Source organism: Psittacula echo (assembly GCF_963264785.1).
Source record: "Psittacula echo genome assembly, chromosome: 11".
Lineage (NCBI taxonomy): Eukaryota > Metazoa > Chordata > Aves > Psittaciformes > Psittacidae > Psittacula > Psittacula echo.
The window spans coordinates 14,090,372-14,112,739 of NC_137746.1; the positions used below are offsets into that span (position 1 = coordinate 14,090,372).

General features: G+C 56.1%; 3 protein-coding genes across 3 annotated transcripts; all 3 read left to right on the forward strand.

Moving 5' to 3' along the window:
- Nucleotides 1-2,577: 2,577 nt before the first annotated feature.
- STING1 (stimulator of interferon response cGAMP interactor 1) lies at nt 2,578-8,340 on the forward strand (the record flags this gene model as incomplete). Its single annotated transcript, XM_080626928.1, has 7 exons — nt 2,578-2,699; nt 3,020-3,264; nt 3,846-4,020; nt 5,064-5,172; nt 5,330-5,568; nt 7,041-7,227; nt 8,147-8,340. Exons 2-7 carry the CDS (start codon nt 3,020-3,022, stop codon nt 8,338-8,340), a joined length of 1,149 nt encoding a protein of 382 aa, XP_080483054.1. The 5' UTR covers nt 2,578-2,699.
- A 5,762-nt stretch (nt 8,341-14,102) lies between these two features.
- Nucleotides 14,103-14,652, forward strand: LOC308226108 (SLC35A4 upstream microprotein). Its single transcript, XM_080627517.1, has 3 exons — nt 14,103-14,133; nt 14,227-14,325; nt 14,438-14,652. Exons 1-3 carry the CDS (start codon nt 14,119-14,121, stop codon nt 14,633-14,635), a joined length of 312 nt encoding a protein of 103 aa, XP_080483643.1. The 5' UTR covers nt 14,103-14,118; the 3' UTR covers nt 14,636-14,652.
- A 544-nt stretch (nt 14,653-15,196) lies between these two features.
- On the forward strand, nt 15,197-16,854 carry SLC35A4 (solute carrier family 35 member A4). Its single transcript, XM_080627516.1, has one exon. The coding sequence runs from the start codon at nt 15,211-15,213 to the stop codon at nt 16,156-16,158; it is 948 nt and encodes a 315-aa protein (XP_080483642.1). The 5' UTR covers nt 15,197-15,210; the 3' UTR covers nt 16,159-16,854.
- The last annotated feature ends 5,514 nt before the right edge of the window (nt 16,855-22,368 follow it).

A 22,368-nucleotide genomic window follows, 5' to 3' on the forward strand; every position in this document is an offset into this window, starting at 1 on the left:
TTGTGGTGGGCTTCCAATCACTTCCAAGTTGGCAGTCCTGCTACTAGGGCAAGTAAGGAAAATGCCAAGAGCATTTTTAATCAGGATTGGAAGATCAGACTTCCCCAAAACCCATCCAGTTTTATTCCTTTACAGGAAAGCCTGGTTTTCTATGGATTTCCCTCTTGTGTAGCTAACATTTTTAGTGGATTGTACTATGTTTCTCTATTACTGTCTTCCCTTCACCTGGTACTGCAGCACGGTTGTTTTTCCCTGTTCTTGTCAATCCCACACCTCCTGTGCATCTCTTGGCAGAGAGGGATGAAAGGTTCAACCAGGAGGCTTTAGAAGCTGGTGGCTTTAGCATTGGGTGTGTTTTGAGTTAATTTCTCTGTTCTCCTTCACACTTGATATGGAGAAAATAAATCACAGTTTTGGGGTGGTGTGTGCTTCAGTTACTTTTATGCTTTCTGGCTTTTTCCCCCTTTTCTGTCACCTTCTGGGTTGCTGGACACCCCTTGGTTGCAGAAGAGCAGAGAAAAACCACAAGGAAGGCTGCTGTTCATCCCTGCCACACCGATCTCCACCAATACGGGGAGCTGGAAATGCTCAGATAACACTAACCCCAAGTAGTCCTGGCCCTTACGGCTCTCTCGGTCCTGGGGCAGAGACAAAACTGCTTTTCTTCCAACGTTTTTGTATAATTCCAGATTGGTTTGTGTCGGAAGGGACCTTAAAGCTCATCCAGTTCCAAACCCTGCCACAGGCAGGGACACCTTCCACTAGAGCAGCTTGCTCCAAGGCCTTGTGTCCAACCTGGCCTTGAACACTGCCAGGGATGGGGCAGCCACAGCTTCTCTGGGCACCCTCTGCCAGTGCCTCAGCACCCTCACAGGGAAGAACTTCTGCCTAAGAGCTCATCTCAGTCTCCCCTCTGGCAGGTTAAAGCCATTCCCTTGTCCTGTTCTTCTCATTTCCTACTTTCTCTTGTTAGGACATCCTTCTCCCACCTACTACCTTTCTCCCTGCTTCTCTTCCCGCTCGCCTCTGACTTTTCCAGGTGTCCTTCTGCAGGTTTCAGTCTCTTCCCACCCCTTCCCAAACAGTGCAAGTGACCCACATGCACTTTTCTTTACCCGACATGAGCTCATATCCTGGTCCTCTTCTCCAAAAGGATGAGTTCTGCTCCCCAGCGCCAGAGAAGATGCTCTGGGCCGCATCTACTGTGAGAATTCCTGACTGTTCCCCATCCATGACAGCCCCTGCTGCAGACAAAGCACTCATTGCTTAGGCAAGGGCTGCCTCTCTGTGCTGGTGGCTGCTGGCCCCTCACCCTGCACCTAAACTGGCATTTCAGGAGGCATTTCACTTGCAGCTCTGCTTTCACTCTCTCAGCCTGAAGAGCCAGGGTGTTGTGGGGTCTTTTGTCTTCAGCTGTGCTCTGCTTTCTGTGCCTGCCAACATCATCCTGTGCCAGCATCATCCCCTACGAACCAGCAGAGTATCACTGGAGGAGTTAGTTCACTCCTGCCTTATCCTCACATGCCTCCATGTGTCTTTCCTTCACCATCTTCCTCTGAGCAGCTCTGCTCCACAGGGCCAGCTTGCAGTGCTGTATGAAGAAAAAAGACTTAGACATGGTTAGGCAAAGGCTCAAGAACTTAAAGGAGTGCAAACAGCCCAGCCTCACTGGCTAAATCTGATGTTCCTAGACTTGGGCAACCAGTGAGGCCTTTGTTAGACAGTGAATAAAGCTGAAGGAGGTAAAACACAGGTGGAAAAGGAAAGATCCCACACTTAATCACTGTTGGGCACACACTTCTAAGCTTCAAAGAGAAAAAATCCCAGAACAACAGAGCTGGAGCAGGGAGAAGAAAGCTCTGCCTCTCAGGGAAAAGCAGAGGACCTGCACCCCTTCCTTGCCTCCAGAGCTGCTAAACCTTTGTGTCTTTCAAACACCGAGAAGCCACTTTTGCCCTTTCTGGTTGGTGCTCCCTCCAGGAGCAGATATCTCCAGAGCAGAGCTGCTCCAGATCTCACAGCATCTCCATGGCCTCTGGACTTGCTGCAACAGCTTCACATCCCTCTTGTGCTGTTGCTCCAGAGTACATCTGCTACTCTGGGTCTGTGGCCACCAGGACCAGGCATCCAAGAGGCTGGAGGGCCTTACTGACCAGCAAGAGCCTGGCTGCAGGAGCCCTGCTATGTTGCAGTGTCCATGGGCACTGCCTCCCAAGTCAGTGCCTCCCAGAGCTGTGTGGGGTGGGGGGACCCCACTGTGTGTGCACTGTGAGTCTCCCTCTCTTACAGAAGGAATTTGCTTCTGTTTCACCCCTGGAAACCTGCTGCACTCAGTAAATTAAACCTCCATCAATTCTTGTCCTTTTCCTTACTGCAGCTTGGCTCAGCCCCGCTGTGACCTGACAGGCATGTTTGGGCTTCCCAGAAGTCATGTCTGAAACCTGCTCCATGCGCCAGTGCCTGGGTTTCCTGAGTGCTGTGTGTGGGCTGCAGAGTGGGAGGGCTCTGCTGCTCTCCAGGCATGATTGCTCCTTTCATTTTCATTTTCCATGGTGCTGGGAAGCGCAGTTCCACTTAGGGCACCAGGAGCTTGATAAGGCGCTCCAGGTCTTTGTGTGCAGCAGTAGCTGCCCAGGCTGGAGAACTGAGCCCATCAACCCAGGTGCAGGAAGCCCAGGCAACAGCTGGTAGCGGCTGAGGTGAGTACAACAAGGAGCACGCACTGCTCTTCCAGGCCCTGTGGCTGCAGAGCAGGAAGAGCTGGCATGAGTATGAGATCTGAGAGTGGGGTGGCCACCCAGGCCCTGCTTGCCAAGCCCATTTGAGCACGGGGGGCTGCCCTGGGCAGCGCACAAGGGAGCCTCCCCAGAAGCAACTGCATTTCAGTAGCATAAAGAGGGCTCTGTTGCAAGCTTTGGGGTGCTCAGTGAGCGCTGGATGTTCCTGTGTCCCCCTTGTCCACTCCCCGCGGTGGGTGCTGGGAATAGTGGTCACCGCTGACCCTTGCTCTCTGCCGCAGATGTCTCGGGGACCGTGGCGGCCGCAGCACCGCAGCGCCCTGCTCATCCCCAGGGCGCGGGGAGGCCGAGCACAGGGCGCCGTGTACCTGCTCCTGGCTGTGTGTGCCGCAGCGCTGTACCTGACTGGGGAGCCCCTCATGCCCACCGCCCGCAGCCTCACCTGCCACTTTGTGGCCCTGCAGATCGGGGTGCTGCTCAAGGGCACCTGCTACCTGGCGGAGGAAATCTTCCACCTGCAGTCCAGGTGAGGCAGCTTGGCAGGGTTCCATCCCAGGCTTCAGAGCCACCCTGGGGACAAGGACATAGCCTCTGGATGTTGGGGAGGTATCTGCCCCTCTCTTCTGCTTGTGCCTTCTGTGGCAACGGCCTGCTGAGCCCCAGCAGCACACACTGCTCTCCATCAGCCTGCCTCTCTCATCTTCCTCCCTTTCTTCCTCTCCTCCTCTCCTAACTGCCCAGCTCCCATCCAGCATGGACCTGACCTCTCCTTTCCTTTCCTCTCTGGCAGATCCCCAGTGTGCCCTTTCCCTGTGTAACAGACCTCAGCCCCCAGCCTCTTCCCACCACTCTGTACTGGTGGGCGTGGAACTGTTGGAGATAGTCTCCCCTTGCTGTCCAGTGTGACACTGCATCTGCTCCCCTCTGACACCCATGGGTGCTGCAAGTGACCCAAGCTCTGTCAGGGCTGGAGGCACCTGGTGTACCCTGAGCAGGGTCCCACAGGGCTCCAGAAGTCAGCAGCACTGGCAGGGAGTGGGAGCATCCCCCGGCCAGTGCCCCATGTGCTGCAGTGGCTGCTGTCTCCTGTCTCCCTGTCCCTTGCAGGCACCGCGGCAGCTTCTGGAGGGTGCTGAGTGCCTGCTTCCCACTGCGCTGGCCCACACTGCTCCTCTGCACCTTAGCATATGTGGCTCTTCTCGATGAAGACAGGCAGAAGCTTGGCCTCCACCTCGGCCTGGCTGCCCTATGCCAGCTCCTCAGCCTCACCCTGGGGCTCCACGTAAGGCACCAACACCTCTGACCCGGCTGGCTACCCGGGGAGCACTTCGAGCCCTAAGCAGTGGTGGGGGCACAAGGCCCAGATCTGTGCAGCCCCTGCACATACAGCCCATCGGCATCCTGCCCCACAGCAGGAGAAACACTCTCATCAGCTCAGCCCTGAAGGGCTGATCTCCTCAACCCCATGCTGGCTTGCTATAGGCAGGAGTTGCCAGGCTGCCTTTGAATGAGCACAGCCCTGCCAGGGTGCTGGCAGCAGCCCTCAACAGCCAGAGCCCCACTGACACAAAAACCCAGGTATTTTTAAAGATGCCAGTCAGGCTGATGCTTGAGGGAAAGGGTGGCTGTGTGGTGTCCAAAGGGTTCATTGCAGGGGTGGGGTGTAGGCAGAGCCAAGCTCCAGGTACCTCTGCAGCACTCCAGGGCTCTGCTTTACCCCAGCTGAGCTGGATGGGGAGAGGGATCATGTGGGCTCAGAAAGGTGTTTTGGGGACTGAACATCCATTTCCACCTAAATCATAGACTCACAGAATCAGACAGGTTTGTGTTGGAAGGGACCTTAAACTCATCCAGTTCCAACCCCTGCCACGGGCAGGGACACCTTCCACTAGAGCAGCTTGCTCCAAGCCCCTGTGTCCAACCTGGCCTTGAACACTGCCAGGGATGGGGCAGCCACAGCTTCTCTGGGCACCCTCTGCCAGCGCCTCAGCACCCTAATGAACACACAGAGCTGGCAGGAGCCACTGGTGGCCCTGGAAACCCCGCTATCAGGCAGTGGAATGTCCCCTCTCAGATGCTGGAAGCACTGGGCAGAGCCATAAATTGCACTGGGACAAAACAATCCCAATTGATGGTGCAGCCAGAAACATGCCCAACTTGCCCCAGCATCATCTGCCACACCTGCAGGGGCTGTGGTGGTGGAAGGGGCCGCAGGGAGCTCACCCCTGGATCAATTTGCTCTCAATCCCTGCAGAGAACTGAGCATTGCAGAAGAGCCCAGGTGCTGCTTTCACCACACTTGCTCTGTCTTTGTTCCCTCTGCAGAAGCCCTCAGCAGTGGAGGTGTCTGAGATGTCCGAGAGGTCCAAGCACAACGTCGCTCATGGACTTGCCTGGTCTTACTATGTTGGGTACCTAAAAATAGTCCTTCCACGTACGTAGCTGTTTCCCTGCATTATCATGCCTAGAGATAGAAATAGCTCCTAATAACAATCGTCCCGCTTTTACAGTGTTAGCAGGGAAATGCGGAGCAAGGCAGAAAGCAGCTGGACTCACACCAGGCACCTCTGCCCCATGCTCTCTTCCACCAGGGCTGCAAAAGTCAATGGAGGAATTCAGCAGAGCCAACCCCAGCGTGCTGTCATGCAGGGAGACCTGGAAGCTCCACATCTTGGTCCCTCTGAGCTGTGACGTCTGTGATGACCTGGAGAAAGCTGACAGCAACATCCAGTACCTGACAGACCTCACAGAAACCACTCTGACCCGAGCTGGCACCAAAAACAGGGTCTACAGACACAGTCTCTATGCCATCAGGGATGAAGATAACAAGGTATTGAGTGCATTGTCGGGCCAGTGGTCAGCATGCATCAGCCCAAAGGTCCTCCTGGCCTAGACGCTGGCCCAGAAGTGGCCATAAGGGCAGGACAGTGTCCCCTCTTCTCTTAGATACTCCCAGCTTTCAGCAGGCTTCTGTGAGATGGAGAGGTCCTGGTCAATGAAGCCTATCTGCACGCATTCCTGCTGACTGCCTCCTCCCAGGCTCAGCCCTTTCAGGGATGCTGGGCTCACTTAACCCCTCCTGGAGCAGATGTGAGTCCAGAAAGCAGCAGAGACCTGAGCAGAAAGCAGCAGCTGTGGGGTACAGAGCATCACTTCCCATGGGACAAGTGAATATTTTTGTTGTGAAGACGTGCTAGAAGATGTCTGTGTGAGTCATTACATCATTTGACTCTCTCCCAATGCACCAGTCACCTCTTTTCCAGGCTGATAAGCCCTAAATCCCTCCATCTTACACTGCACTCATCTCCTTTCACATCTCCAGGCAGTTGGGCCTCAGTGGAGGAGGGAACACACTGGTCCTGCTGACACAGCCATGGATGGAAGTGTTGGCAGAGCAATGCTTCCCAACTGGGTCCTCCTAATTGGCCTTTTGCTGGTGCCTGAGCACGGAGCTGTTGCCTGCAGGGGCTCCAGAGCCTCTTTTCTAGCCCTGCTTCTGGGAAAGTGCACTCAGCATTGGGCTTTTCCTGCCACGATGCACACACTGATGCTGTGTTTCATCTGCCAGCCTCCTGCTGAGTCACTCGGCTCCAAGTGAGCTCCAGCAGCTCTGCAGCCTGGACCTGTCCTGACTCTGTGCTGTCAGTAAAACCCACACCTTGGCACCAGCACTGGGGCATCTCCCTCCCAAAGCTGGAAACTCTTTCTACAATTTACCCAGGGATCCCTTCCCTCTTCATTCTAATACTTTATTAAACTTTCCAGTTTACCCAGTATAAGACTTACTGTCAACCCTGCTCCTTCTTGGAATTCTTATGGCTTTAAAAAATCTCATATGTTTGATCAGCATCCTTCTAGCTGTGCATTCATCTTGCCAGTGTTTATCCTCTTCTCCATTCTCCTGTGCTTCATTAGGATGCTCAGACTTACACTTGTCCAGCAGAGAAGCCACAGAGAAGATGTGATCAGACAGCTCCAACCTCCTGCCATGGGCAGGGTACACCTTCCACTACAGCAGCTTGCTCCAAGCCCCTGTGTCCAACCTGGCCTTGAACACTGCCAGAGATGGGGCAGCCACAGCTTCTCTGGGCACCCTGTGCCAGCACCTCAGCAACCTTACAGGGAAGAACTTGTGCCTAAGAGCTCATCTCAGTCTCCCATTAGTCCAACACACAGCCCCAGGGCAGGGCAAGGAGCTGTTGAGGAGACTTGAGGGCTCTGCCCAGCACCAGGGTCCCCTGGCAGCCCTTTGCTGGGTGTTTGGTTCTCCTGCCCTCATGTCTTTTTCTTCCTTCCCTGCAGCTCTGGCACTGTGCAGTGGAATATGCCACCCCACTGCAGTCCCTCTACGCCATGTCCCAGGATGAGTGTGCTGCCTTCAGCCGGGAGGACCGCCTGGAACAGGCCAAGATTTTCTACAGGACCTTGGAGGAGATCCTGAAACGCTCCAAGGAGTGCATGGGTACCTACCGGCTCATTGCCTACGAGGGTGAGTGAGGAGGCAGGAGGGTGCCCACATGGTGGCTGTGCTCTCCCAGCCCTTGAGTGAAGTCAGATCAGGGCAAACAAGGGGAAGTGGGCCATGGAGGTGCTGCGAGGGCTGGAGCAGCTCTGCTCTGGAGCCAGGCTGAGAGAGCTGGGCTGGGTCAGCCTGGAGAAGAGAAGACTCCTGAAGGGGAGACCTTAGAGCAGCTCCAGTGCCTAAAGAGGCTACAAGAAACCTGGAGAGGGGTTTTGGACATGGGCCTGTAAGGACAGGCCAAGGGGAATGGCTTTAACCTGCCAGAGGGGAGATTGAGATGAGCTCTTAGGCAGAAGCTCTTCCCTGTGAGGGTGCTGAGGCGCTGGCCCAGGGTGCCCAGAGAAGCTGTGGCAGGGACCCCATCCCTGGCAGTGTTCAAGGCCAGGTTGGACACAGGGGCTTGGAGCAAGTTGCTCTAGTGGAAGGTGTCCCTGCCTGTGGCAGGGGTTGGAACTGGATGAGCTTTAAGGTCACTTCCTACCCAAACCAGTCTGGGATTCTGTGATTCCAGGAGTCCAGGAGCGACATTCTCCCTTCTCATTTTCCTTTCATTTCCCTTCTCCACACCTCCAGAACAGCAGGGCTTGACAACAGGTTTGTGCTTCTTGCTGAAGTGAACCTCATTCTTTTTCAGATGAAATTCAGCTCTCTCCCTGAAGGGGAGAAGCATTTCTATCCAGCGAGGTAGTTCCCACCACAACATGATGCCTGTATTTCACTCTCCTTCCTGCACTTTGTCTTTTAACTTCTCTCTTCTGACAAGGAGGAAGAAAGAACCATGTTTTGACTTCCCAGGGAATCCTGTGTATGCAGAAACTCTGCTCTCTGCCCAGCCCCCTGCCTTGGGCTGACCAGTGAAGGTGGGTTTTGTCTGTTTCTGTTCCAGAGTCAGGAGAAGCAGAGCCCCACTTCTTGTCCAGAGAGATCCTGTGGCACCTCCAGCAGCAGCACTGTGAGGAGTACACAGTGCAAGAAGAGAACGCCTCCCACATCCCATCCACCACCCTCGACTCAGCGGAGCTCAGCCTTCAGATCAGCAGCTCAGACCTGCCACAGCCACTGCGAAGTGATGGCTTCTAAAGCACTGCCCAGCCCCACACTGTCCCCTTGGGCCTGCCGCCAGCCCCTTTCTCCTGCAGCAAGTGCTGCCCATGGCAGCAAGCCCCAGCCTCCTGCAGGAACTGCTCACCAAAGCCTCTTGTGCGTCATGGTTACTGGAAACTGCTGCCTCAAACCGCAGCCCTGTGACACGCTTCCTATCTTCTTTGTCATGTCCATCTCATATAGTCATCTGTGAATGTTTGGGTTTGGTTTCAATCTGCTTGGATTTGTGTCATATAAAGCATTTTCCTCCGGGCAAATTGTGTTAACCCCAAATCTCTGGCATGATGTGCAGTCTGCCCTTGGTGATCCTGTGGTGCTAGATAGGGCTTTGGAAATCCCAGCTATGAGTGTGGACGTATGTGCTGGATCCAATACATCCTTCCACCCTGGCCTCACTAATCTGATGGTTTCTGCAGGCACAAGGACTACATGCAGGACTTAAGGGCACCCTGCAGCCTGATGAGCCCACTGCACACTTACACACAAGAGCCTCAATTCCACCCATTTGGGATGTGGAGGACTGACACTGTCTGACAATTGGTGGTCCCAAAGTGCAAGAAACCTCCCTGCCTTTGCTCCATCCAGTAATTCCCATGCCCACATTGCTCCCAAGCACCCCAGAGAAGTGTTTCTCCAGGCCCAAAGGACATGCCAGACCCCTGGAGCTCTGGGAAAGGGGCAGGGTGCAGCCCAGGGACAACATTCATGGGGGTTTAGGTGCAAAATATCCCATGTCTGAGCTGCTCAGCCCTCTGTGCTTGAGAGTGAGGTGTCCCCAACAAGTCCAGCAAGCTAGGTCCTCCCTAACTATTTGGGCCTCATCTGCTCAGGCAGAAGCAGAGCAGGGGACAGAGCCTGCTCCAAAGGGACTGCCAGGGCCAAGGAAGTGGCGAAGAAACACAGTCCCCATGGTCAGCTGCTGCCAGAATCCTTCCCAGCTGGGGAGACAGCAAAATCCCAAAGAGGCTACAAGAAACCTGGAGAGGGGCTTTGGACAAGGGCCTGTAGGAAGAGGACAAGGGGAATGGCTTTAACCTGCCAGAGGGGAGACTGAGATGAGCTCTTAGGTAGAAGTTCTTCCCTGTGAGGGTGCTGAGGCGCTCGCCCAGGGTGCCCAGAGAAGCTCTGGCTGCCCCATCCCTGGCAGTGTTCAAGGCCAGGTTGGACACAAGGCCTTGGAGCAAGCTGCTCTAGTGGAAGGTGTCCCTGCCTGTGGCAGAGGTTGGAACTGAATGAGCTTTAAGCTCCTTTCCAACACAAATCAGACTGGGATTCTGTGATTTCAGCCACTGCTGAGACAACTGCAGTTCCTTCTTCCTCTCCTAAGCTTTCCTTCCCAGGATAGAACTGCTCTTAGCTGGCAGCTGCCCCTCAGCACAGCACCCCAGGTGAGTGTCAGGGCTCCATCTTCCATGCATGTGGCAGAACATGGTGGGAGATGCCTCCCCCCAGCTCCAAGCTCTCAGAGATTTGGCTGCACGTTGGTCCTGCTGGGAGTGGGAACTGGAACCCATTTCAGGACTCGGTAAAACCTTAATCTGCAGCATAATCCCTGGGCACTGCATCTGTGCAGGAGACAAAACCGGCAGATGAAAGGGCTGTTAAGGGAGGGTTTGTGACAGCAAAGACCAAGAGCCAGCTCCTCTCAGCCTGGTGGCTTGCAGAGGTGATAGGGATCTTTGTCGAGGCCTTCAGGATGTGCTCAGTGCCCGGTTCTGCATTGGCCAGAGAGGGAGAGGGGAAACCTGCTGGTGCAGGGGAGGGACCTCCTGCTCCTGGTAGGACACACATACCCCGGGGTGCAGGGAGCAGAGTGATGCACCTGAGGGGTCAGGGCATGGTCCTGATCCCCACCTCCTGTTTCAGAGCAGCGTTCCAAGGGCACAGAGCTAACGCTGTGGGTACCTCCTAAGACTCAGGATAAATGTGTGGCATCAGGGTGAGCTCAGAACACAGGAACAGCCAGAAGCAGCAGTGTGGTCTTGCTGAACATTTTCCTCCAGCACTGCTCCAGAGCCTGAGTAGCTTTTCCTTTCCCTCAGGATGAAGGAGAGGCATCAGGGAGCAGCAGACCCACACCCCAGCCAAAGGCAGGGAGCAGCAATGCCACCACAGCTCAGTCAGGTGAGCTGAGCAGGTCCGAGGTCCATTATTCAGTAACAGGCAGGTCCATGGTCAAGTTCTCAGTAGATGTCCAGGTGAGCGAGGCACAGAGGGAGGCACAGCATGGCTGCACCCTCCCTGTAGTCAGGGGTGAGCTGGGATGCCAAGGACAAGGCTCCTCACACCCTTTTCTCACATCTTTGCTGTTCTTCCACCAGGTTTTGTCAGTACCATTCGGATGTAAATAAGCCCAGCTCCTGCTCATTTGCAACCAAAGGACCAGCCCTAGGCATCCTTTCTGAGGCATGGTTTGCTCTTTCCTCCTTGTGGGCACCAGAAATCACTATTAACTGCCCGTAGCAATCCATCCTGCTCCATACAGCAAAGAGGCTTATTTTTTAACCTCAGGGAGGCTGATAGTTGGGTTGTCTCCAAGCCCCACTGCAAAGCAGAAGCTTGGGCTTTTACCATGAACTTAGACAAAGCGACCAGTTCTTCTGCAGGAGACGCTGTGCCTGTACAAGAGTGGCTTTACTCCTGCACTTGTACATCTTCCCCTTTTCCTGGGATGAGAAGCCGGAAGTGCAGCCTGACCTGCCATGTGCACAAATACAGCTATTGTCTGGGTCAGGCAGATGGAGAAAGAATGGCTTAAATTTGTGCTTTTTGAATGGTGAATTTAGGAATTCTTCTTATGGAGTTTGCACCCCCCTTACTGCCTAAAATCGCTCTGAACTCTCTCTCTGGAGGGATGTGTGTATTAAATATCACTGCACTGGAAGATCCAGAAATTTTCAGGCTGACTCCAGCTACATGGACTCTCAGTCCATGTAAAAGACAGGGATGGAGCTCAAAGCTGCTGTGACCTTGCTAGGTTGAGAATGGTAAGTGTTTTTGGCTCAGGAGCCATTTCCATCCCACACGGCCATGGTGGGAGGCAGGAGCACTGGGCACTCACCACCAGCCTGGTGTCAGCACATGAGCGTCCTTTGGGAGGGTGAGCGTATTGCTCAGGGGGCTGCTGAAAGCAGAGCAGCTCCTCTAAGAATCCCCTTTGTGACTCTGGATCACAAAGACTAGAAAGGAGAGCTCCTCTGCTTCCATTTTACTGCTGGGTTTGGAGCTGAGAGGTCTGTGTCTGTATAACTACTGAGAGCCTGTCCCTATAAATACAGGCACCATCATCAGTGCTAACTCATTTCAAGAACAACTATTGGCAATTAAAAGATGCCTCACAGCATCCAGCTTCCTGCTTCTTTAAATGGCACAAAACCAGTGATGGAGCATCAGCAGAGACATTTCCCTCCCGGTTTTAATCTGCTGCTTTGGAGAATAAGGAATGGCCTCATGTGGCCACAGGAGGACTGCATCCAGTTTGCTGTGCCACCTGCTCTGGGATGCTCTGTGTGAGAGATACAATGGTTTGGGAGCGAAAACCATCATCCAGCTCTTCTGGAAAATATCCTCCATATTCTTGCTGGCTTGTGATGGATGCTGGCACCTCAGACCAATAAGTATTTGTGTTGCTTCTGATCCAGTGCTGAACAGTAAGGAAACTGTAGAGACCTTTTGTTGTTCATGAACAACAAAATGCGGCCCTTATTGCCAACTGGTTCCTTCAGTCTGGTGACTCTTCTTGGCTGGCTTCAGACCTGACTTTCCTCTCGAACATGTCTGGTAAAACCACATCGTCTCCTGCTTGCGAAGTCGGTGACTGGTCCACTCTTCATGAGGAACCAGCTCCAGGTGAGCAGCAGCCACCGCTCAACAGGGCTGTGCTGCCCCCAAGTGTTGCTTTTTAACCACATCCCAGTTCTGTCAGCCTGCACCAAGTTGTGCTTTCCCAGTTTTGTGGTTGTGCTCCAAGGCCCTTGATTCACACCAAGTATTCTTATTTCACCTTCCGTGTAGTAAAAGTCCTCCTGCTTGAAAAGTGGGTTGGTGTGAAGGGCTGAGGGAAATGGCTCACTCCTGCCTGGCGTTGCAACTTCTCATGGTGCAAAGCAAAGCAGACTGCTTGGGATGTCAGTGAGGGGTGGACTCACATCTCTTGGATTTATACTGGCTAGGAGTTAACTGCCTCTGCTTCCTGCTGCAACTGCCACTGACTCCAAGGTCCCTTTCGTTGCCTCTTCCCAGTGGCTCAGTGGGATCAGGGTAATACCTGTGGGGAATGTGTCTAAATTAAATTTATTAATTAATATATAAATGCATACATTATACATAATAATTATAGCATTATATATTGTATTATATATAATAGTATGTATTCTATCTATAAATACTTTATAAATTAATTAAATTAAATGAGCACCAGCAGCAGTCCCGAAGCCCTCACAGGGCTGTCCCAATGCTCGTGCATGCTGCCTGGTTTAGTGCACAGCTCTGCCTGAAAAGTCACACCTTCAGACCCTTAAGCCTTTACATCCTGGTGTAGCATCCATTGGGATAACATATATGTAAACCTCTATATACCGATTTCCAATTAAAGTTCGCCAAGCATCTGAAATCTTCATTTCAAACACGCACTTCTCATTCCTGCCTCTAGCTCTGCAGTGCCTGTTTCCCAAGCTGAAAGTGCTGCAGTTCATGTCTCACGGGCATCTTCTGCGATGTGTTAGATGCAGTGTGGTCCCCAGCATGGCTGTGAGGTGTTTAGGTCTCACAGAAAGGGGAACAGACAATGGGAAAACAACCTAAAGCCCCAAGTGGGGATAAAGGGTTATTTTGGGGTGTCAGGCTGGGTCACAGTTGGCTCAGGGGTCCACAGGGTCCCTTCTAGTGGCAGTTCTTTACTAAGCCAAGCCTCTTAGCAGAGAGAGACCTGCAGCTCCAGTCTTTAGGTAGTAAATTGAAGGTTTTAGGGAGTCACTTTTGTTGTTTCCTCATCCCCAATGGTGCTGGGGTTTGCAGGAAAAGCAGGAGCCACCCCATTGCTCCCACCACCACTGAGTATCCCCATACCTGGTCAGCGTGGCTCGAAGCTGCTCAGGGCCAGAGTAACGCTGCTGACCATGAATGCAGGGAGTCACTGTGTGTGCCCAGCCAAACACCTCTGACGTCCGAGTTGCTGTGACCACAGAGGAAGGAGCCCACAGAGGTGCCTGTGTGAACACATCCTGCCCCCGGAAGGAAAGGAAGAGAGGTTAATGAGGTTGGGACATGTTTTGTCTCCTTTTCCTGTGCCTGGTGCTGCCCCTGGGCTGGACACTGCCTCATGAAGCCAGACACTGTTATCTCTTTAGCAGGGAAGAGCCAGGGGCCATTGCCTCCACCCCTTGCTACTGGGGGAAGGATGGCTGTCTTGTACTGGGGCCAGGCAGGGATCGTGAGGCACACGACAAGGCATCACACTTGGAATCAAACATGTCCTGCCACTTGTGCTTTATACCAACACCAGACTCTGCTGCTGTTCACCAGGCCCCCACCAGCTCCTCCCTGGGACTCCTTCCTCAGCATCAGCCACCGTTGGACGCCTCTGAAGGGAGGCGGTGCTCCCGCCATCATGCCGGCACCCAGCCAGACCCCGCCTCGCCTCAAGATGGCGCCGGGCGGGCCAGCTGCGGGAAGGGCGCATAGGTTGTCACCGCCCTCACCAGCAGCCAATCAGCGTCCGGCAGCGCCTGCGCGGTGGGTGGTGTCTGTGCTAAGATGGCGGACGATAAGGTGAGTGGAGTGAGGTGTTGGGAGCGGCTTGGTCGGGGCTGAGGTAACGTTGCGTTGTCCCTCCCGTCGCCTCGGCCTTCTGTTCTCCCTCAGGACTCGCTGCCGAAGCTGAAGGACCTCGCCTTCCTGAAGGATCAGCTGGAGAGCCTGCAGCGCAGGGTGGAGGACGAGGTGCACGCAGGCGTGGGGCAGGTAACGCGCTCCCCTCGCCCATGTGATGCCTGGGGCAGGCCGGGCCCCGCTTCTGAGGGAAGCTGTGTCCCCTGCGCTGCCCGCCCGCCTCACTCTTGGCTCCTCTCCTCAGGATGGCTCTCTGCTGGCGTCGCCCTTCCTCAAAGGCTTCCTGGCAGGCTACCTGGTAGCCAAGCTCCGCTTCTCGGCCGTCCTGGGCTTCATGGTCGGGACCTGCACAGGGATTTACGCTGCTCAGAACTATGCCGTGCCCAACGTGGAAAAGACAATCCGGGAATATGTCAGTTCCTTGAAAAAGGGCCGGGACTAGCGAGGAGCCCCTTGGCAGCAGTGACTGTAGAACAGTGTTCCTTAGTTAGCAGGCACACAGGATTCCTAGGGCTGTCAGAGGCACGGCACGGCCACCGTTCTTTTCCACTGGAAAAGGGCTTTACACCACATCATTGCAAGACATCAGCAGGTCTGGTTATGGGGTATTTATTATTGTGGCAGCAGTGATCACTCCACTAACACACAGTAGCTTGGAAGCACCAGCAGCCCACGGTTCTCCAGCTGCTGTTAATCCTCACTTCTCTCCCCATGCCTCTGCAGACTGAAGGGCTGCCTGTGGCATGTCATCACGCTCACCACACATCCCTCCTCTTGTTGAGCGCATGCTTTGCCTTAGGAACATGCTTGGTGTGGCTTCCAGGGGAAGCTTGTAGTTCTCTTCCTTATGAAAACCAAAATCATTCTCCTCTGCTGCATCAGAAATGTAGCAGGTAACGTCTTAATCAGGCTCATTAAATCCATGGTATTTGGTCTGTTCTTGAAAGTTCTAGGCTGTGAGTCTGTCTGGCCTTTCTGCATTGAGAGCAGCTTGCCCTTGCTGGCTACTGCTTAAAAATGGTGATGTTCGGTAATGCTGCTGCCTCTGCAAACTGGGTGCTCCAGAGGGGCCTGTGGGGACTGATGCTGCTCTTGTCTGTAGTCATATATGGCTCTCATGCCCCTCTCCTGACCCAGTGCAAGGTGGATGGGATGATCCCCTTCAGCTCCACGTCTGTGGTGGTTCTTGTCGAGTTGACAAAGCTGCTGTTCTCCCTCCTGTTCCTGCTGGCCTGGGACCGAGAGCTGCTGGGAATCGCTGTGTCATGGCACCACGTTGCCCCATTTGCCCTCTCTGCCCTGCTCTATGCTGCCAACAACAACCTGGTGGTTCACATGCAGCTTTTCATGGATCCCAGCACCTACCAGGTCTTGAGTAACTTAAAGATCGTCAGCACTGCACTCCTCTACAGCCTCTTCCTACGCCAAAGACTCAGCATGCGCCAGTGGCTGGCTCTTCTGCTGCTGGTGGCTGCGGGGGTGAGCTACAGCTGTGGGGGCCTGCAGGACCCTGGCAGCCCCTCCGAGATGAAGCTGCACATCACACTGGTGGGCTTGGTGCTGATCTCGGTGTACTGCCTGATATCAGGTTTGTCTGCTGTCTACACAGAAGCCATCCTGAAGACCCAGGCGCTGCCTCTCAGTCTGCAGAACCTCTTCCTTTACTTCTTTGGGGTCCTGCTGAACTTGGCTGGCTACTTCTGGAGCAGCACAGAGGGCGGTTTCTTGGAGGGCTTCTCCTCCTGGGTGCTGGTGATCGTGCTCAGTCAGGCTTTGAATGGCTTGATCATGTCTGTGGTGATGAAGCACAGCAGTAACATCACCAGGCTCTTCATCATCTCCTGCTCTATCCTGGTCAACGCTCTCCTGTCTGTCACCCTCTTCAATCTGCAGCTCACCCTTCTCTTCTTCATTTCTGTCTTGTGCATCGGCCTTGCTGTTCACTTGTACTATGGGCGCACGTAGCTGCTGCCTTCCTGCCCTGCGTGTGCCAGGGCAGCCTTTGGTTGTTCCTCAGGGGTGTTTGGTGCTGGTGCTGAAAGCACAGCAGTGCTCTGCCCATCGGCTCCCAGCCCTCATGATTGTGGGGAGTCAATACTGATGGGTGCATGCACGGAGTGCTGAGGACGAGAGTGCCCTGTCCCTGTTCTAGGGGGAAAACTGGGCCCTGCTCCAGCTCTGTGCCTTGGGATTCCTGTGCAATCAGTCATGCCCAGCCTCAAGGGTCCTGAGCCTCTGGTTTGTGTGGTATCTCGTGTTCTAAAGCTGCTTCCCCAGTGTATGCATCTCTTGTGCCTGTGCTCCTGCAGCAGTTAGCTCTGCTAGGGGCTGCCAGACCAGTGTTGGGCTGATGCTGTTTCAGCTCCTGTGGATGGTGCTAGTGCCAACCATCAGCACAAAGCCGGGTGCTGCTTCCTGCAGAGCCTCACACTGTGTCTGGGGACATGACTCCCACCTCTTTCTCCAGCCCCTGGCTGAATATCTGCTGTCCTTAGGCTCCGTTTCTCCTCCTCAGGCGTGGTGTTACTGCTCTCTATGGAGCTGTTGGGAATGGGGGGATGTGGGAGCTGTGTCACTTGCAACCCAAAAGGGAGACAGCACCCAAATTTGTACTTATGCTGTAGCTAGTGATCTGGCATGCAGAAGTCACTGCTGGCTCTGGCTAGGGTTATTAAAGTTGTGGTACAACAGCACATGTGTGTCTGTCCTCCATGTAGGAATCAGCTTTGCCTGGCAGAGGTTTGGGGGCCAGGAACATGACACTCATCAGTGAAGTGCATATGCTTTATTCATGGAATCACAGACTGGGCTGGTTTGGGAGGGACCTTAAAGTTCATCTAGTTCCTACCCACCAGCCCTCCCACCCTGCTTCTGCAGCCTGTGCCCAGCAGCAGAGCAGGGTTTTCCCTGGGGGGAGAAGGGTGAAACGCTTTCCCCACAGCCCTTTTGCCAGCAGCCACCCTCCCTGGGGCCAGTTTTCCACAAGGAGCAGGCAGGACGGGAAGCCTTGCCCTGTGCAACCACTGTAGCTGGGGCTGGCCAGTCCCCTGGTATGAGGGCTGGTGGCTCATTCGATGGAGGGGGCTGAGATGTCAGGGTCTGCAGGGACACCAAACTGTCCCCACTGCCCTGGATGCTGGCTCAGGGTGTCTGTGTGGAGGCGTCGGCTGATTCCATGCCCCTGGCATGCGGCACTTCCTGCAGCAGCACCCGGTGCCAGCGGGCCAGGGCCTCCCTTTGCTCCTCTGCCAAGTGCTGCTGGTCCCGGAGCACCTGCGGGATGTGGGGGAGCTGCCCGGGACAGCTCTGCCAGGCTGGAGCAGCGTTCCCAGCCCTCCCTGCCCACCTGCAGCAGGCGCTGCCTGCAGCACTGCAGCTCCTGCCGGTGGCTCTGCAGCAAAGCTTCCAGGTCCCGCTCGGCCGCATCCCGCTCCTGCCGTGCTGCCTTCAGGCTCAGGCCCAGCGCGGTCACCTCCTGCTGCCAGCGAGCTGCGTCCCACTGCAGAGACAGGGGTGAGGACAGGGAAACTCTGGAGTGTCTCTGCTCCTGGGGCTGCCCTGCCCTGAGGGACAGCCTGGAGCCCACAGTGATGGGTTCCCTGCTCGAGTGGGTCCAGAGGAGGCCATGGAGATGCTGCGAGGGCTGGAGCAGCTCTGCTCTGGAGCCAGGCTGAGAGAGCTGGGCTGGGTCAGCCTGGAGAAGAGAAGGCTCCTGAAGGGGAGACCTGAGAGCAGCTCCAGTGCCTAAAGAGGCTACAGGAAACCTGGAGAGGGGCTTTGGACAAGGGCCTGTAGGGATAGGCCAAGGGGAATGGCTTTAACCTGCCAGAGGGGAGACTGAGATGAGCTCTTAGGCAGAAGCCTAAGTTTCCCACCTGTGAGGGTGCTGAGGCGCTGGCACAGGGTGCCCAGAGAAGCTGTGGCTGCCCCATCCCTGGCAGTGTTCAAGGCCAGGTTGGACACAGGGGATTGGAGCAAGCTGCTCTAGTGGAAGGTTGCCCCCTGGGGCAGGGGCTTGGGACTGGATGAGCTTTAAGGTCCCTTCCAACACAAACCAGGCTGGGATTCTATGATTCTTCCTGTGCCACCTTCTTGCTCTCCTCTTGGCCTGACAGGGCAGAGCAGGCTCAGACAGCACCCCAGAGCACCCAGTGCTTCCGGAGCAGAGGGCTGCAGGCCCTGGGCACTCAAGGACCCAGCACTCACTGTGTCTCCCCTTGTCAGGAGCTGCGGTGCTTCGCTTGGTGGGGGCTCCTCCAGCAGACTCTGCCCTGTGCTCACGGGGGCTTGGCTGTCTCCTCTCTGGTTGCTCTTGCTGGCACCCTGTGCTGGGTGGGGAGAGGGAAGGAGAATGAGCATGATGTGGTGTGACTGAAGAGAGACTGAGGCCTCTTCCAGCCTTTTCCCACCATGTGAAGCGATGCTTCCTGCCCACAGATCAGCCACCCAGTCGTGGGCTGCCTGCCTGTCCCCACGCTCCAGACCTGCTGCCTCTAGGCTAATATCAGTCAGAGCCACCAGGCTGCTGGTCTGGCACTGTATTCCCTGCAGAGACCTGGTCCTGTGGGAGCAGGAAATGTAATGGGGATGCAACCAGGACTCAGGGCTTCTCCTGCACCTGGGTTATCCTTGGATGAGGGGGTAATGTCCTGACCAGTGCCCATCTTTGTAGTGGTTTGATGCATCTCACTTGTCCTGAGCATCTCAGCTGCTGCCTGCTTCTTCTGCCACCTTTGGCTCTTCAGCACCTGGAAAAGAGGTTCCTTGCTGGGGTGCTGGAGACCTCCAGGGATACAGCTCTGCCTCGATCCCCAGCAGGAAGCCCTCAGCCCCTGCCCTCAGTGCTGGACAATAGTGTTGACACCAGCATGGACCTCAGCCTTCATCCTGGTCCAATGTGGTGGCCAGGGGACTTCCCTCACCCGCAGCTCCCGCAGGGCTTTCCGCAGCTGGGCCAGGGCCACCTCCTGCTCGGGAACTGCAGCTCCAGCCAGCAGCTCCAGCCGCAGCCCTCGGATCAGCCTCCGACGTGCTGTGATCTCTTGCACGGGGTCCCAGAGCGTGGCTGAGATCCTCCTGGCCAGCCCCTTCACCCGCTCGGCCAGCCCCAGGGCCGCCAGGACCTCTTCTCGGGAGGTGTCTGGGACAGCAGCAAGCCCTGAGCAGGGACCACGGGGACCCAGCAGCGCCCCCCACTGCCTGGCACAGAGTCAGGATGAGGGTAAGTGGAGCTGGTTTCCAGCCTCCAACCACTGCTGTCTGGGACCAAGTGCCAGGAGTGGGGTGAGATGGGGGGAAACCTCAGGGAGGGGACACCCCAAAGCACCATCCCAGTCCCAGGGGGTACCTGGCAGCTTCACACACAGCAGCAGGAATGTCAGGCTGTTCCCCTCCAGCAACTGCTCCATGACCCAGGGCAGGCAGGCAGCGCCAGGCAGAGGGTGGCCAGTGCCCGGTGCCCTGCGTGTAGGACAAGGGACACCCCAGGAGAGGAATGGGGCTGGGCAGACTGAGCCCCGACCCACAGGAGCCATGCTGGTACCAAGCCCATGTCCCCAGGGGTGATGGCACCCCTTTGGCTCCCAGCCATGTGCTCCCACTGGGGTGTTGGGGTCTCTCCTGCTTCAAAGGGGTACCAAATCCCTCCTGACCCACAGCAGCACCACGGGGGTGCCAGGGTAGGGGACATGGCTCAGCCCAGCACAGAGCTGTAGCTCCAGTACGTACAGCCTGGGGCAGGGCCTGGTGGCCCCAGGGGATGCCAGGATCCTGAGGGCCGAGCGCTGGTGCCTGCCTCCCTCCAGCTCTCGCTCCACAGTGAGAGTGAAGAGGCTGCCGGCTCTAGGGAGAGCATCTCTAGAGAGCAGAGCACAGCGATGCCCACGGTCATGGCCCAAACCCTTCCCCTCCCTATGGGATATCTGCCCAAGCCCTCACCCCTGTGTGGCCGAGTGTCCGCCTGCAGGGAGCTGCTGTGCACAGCCCTGGAACAGTGCCGGGATGGCTCCCAGCCCTGAGGCATACACACTGATGGCAGCTTGGGCATCACACACAGCAACTTCCATTGCCTCCTCCACCATCCTGGAAGCAGAGGAAGAACAGGGTGAGTGAGGATGCCGATGTGCATCCAGCTCCTGTGTGCTCCCTGAGGGATGCCCCTGGCCATCCTCTGCTGGGCACCATGCTCCCTGCCTAGCCCATGTGCTCAATGTTGGGGTACCACCTCCCAGGAGCAGCTGCCCGACCACGGGGTATCAGGTACCTACAGGCCCAGGGGTGCAACATCCATCATTTGCAGGGCTCGGCCATCGGGATGAAGCAGGTCCCAGGCTTTGTCATGGCTGCAGACCTAGAACGGGGCTGCGTTAGGCAGAGGGGGGCAAAGCGGGGAGTGCTGGTACTCCCCAGGAACCCAGCCTGCTCATGGCTATGCAAAGGTAAGGGCTGAGAAGGGAGAAATCTCAGGATCTGAAGGTCTGCAGGCTTTGGTCACCCTCTGGCAGAGGGCACTGGGGCAATGTATGCCCCTTGGCACAGCAAGGTCTGGCCGCTGGCAGAGAGGGAATGGGACCCTCAGCCCACCACATCCTGCTCCTGCCCTACCTGGACCAGGCTGACAGTTTGCAGGCGCCGCACATCACCCCCCAGGGCCTCCAGTTCTTGGAAGATGGTGCTGATCACCTGGGGACAAGCTGGTCAAGATGGGAGCCCTGGGTTCGTGGCACCCGTGGCTGGGTCTCATCCCATAGCCGCAGGACCAGGGTCAGTGGGATGAGCCAGGAGCTGTCAGCTCTCCCTGTCACCTCTCTCTGTGCCCTCACCTGCCAGATGGTGCTCTGGCAGGGTAGCTGGGGCCCAGGGCTGTGTGGGTCCCACAGCATCAGGGTCATGCTATAGCCAAGGGGAACCAGGGCCAGCTGGGGTCTTGCCAACTCCAGAACCTTCTCCTGTAAGACAGACATAGCCAGCAACGCAGGGATGGCACGGCACAGCCAGCACGGCACAGCATGGCACAGCCAGCACGGCACAGCATGGACACCACGGTGCAGATGGCCCAGCACAGAGGGCACTGCCATGGATTGGGCAGCACAACACAGGTGGGGTACACGGGTAGCACAGCACAGGTAGCCTGGTATGGATGGCATGGTGCAGATGGCAGCATGCGTGGCATGGCATGGCACGGATGGTATGGTGCAGTGGTGCACAGCATGCCACAGAGAGCACAGCATGGACAGTAAGGCACAGACAGTGTGGCAGCCACATCCCAGCAGCACAGAGGAAACAGGGCAGGGGTAAGGAACATCAGCAGAACCACACACAGGACCAAGGCCCAGGTCCCCAGCACTGCCTGTGACACCTGAGGAGGTGGCAGTGGTGCCCAGTGCCCCCAGCCAACAGCCTGGGCCAGTGTGTCCCTGCTCATCTGGCTGGGGACAGGGGTGCAGGAGGACGTGGTGCCCGCAATACCTGTCCTCCGTCCAAGCGGAAGACACCATCGACAGTGAAGCAGCTGTCCTGGCATGAGGGAGGGTGACAATATTCAGCTTTCCCGGATCCCAGTATGACCACTGCAGGGTAAAGGGGGACTGGGCATACTGGGATAGAGATGGCATGGAGGGCTTAGCACAGGTAGGGGTGGGGGGGAAACCCCCTCTGCTATCTGGTAGCCCCCAACAGCCCCCCACAAGAGAGTAGCCCATAAGGGTGTAGGGCATGGATCAGGCCAAGACCTCAGCACCCATCACAGTCCCAAGTAGACAGAGCCCCCCTGCTCCGGTCTGCTTCCCCAGGGCCCCTTGTACCCTTGTTACCCGTGTCCTGGCCGCTCTCACCTGGGCATCATTCCCAGCAAAAAGGAGCTTCAGGGGGTCCTCACTGCTGGCTGCAGAGCTGTCCCCTGCTCCTGGGAACACTGCACATGGGCTGGTGTGGGGGACATCACCCCCCTGCCCCAGCTCTGCTCCTCCTAATGCTGCCTGGACCCGGGTCCCAGGACTCCATGTGGTTCCCAAGCCCTCCCACCACAACCACAGTGCTCAGAGCCACCAGGATGAGGAGGACATCCCCTCCCATCACCATTGCCCAGGCCAGGCCCACCAGCACCAGTGCCCTGGCATGGAGGTTCACGCTGAAGGCCCTGAGGTGTTGAGCAGGGCTCTACCTGCTGCCTTGTGC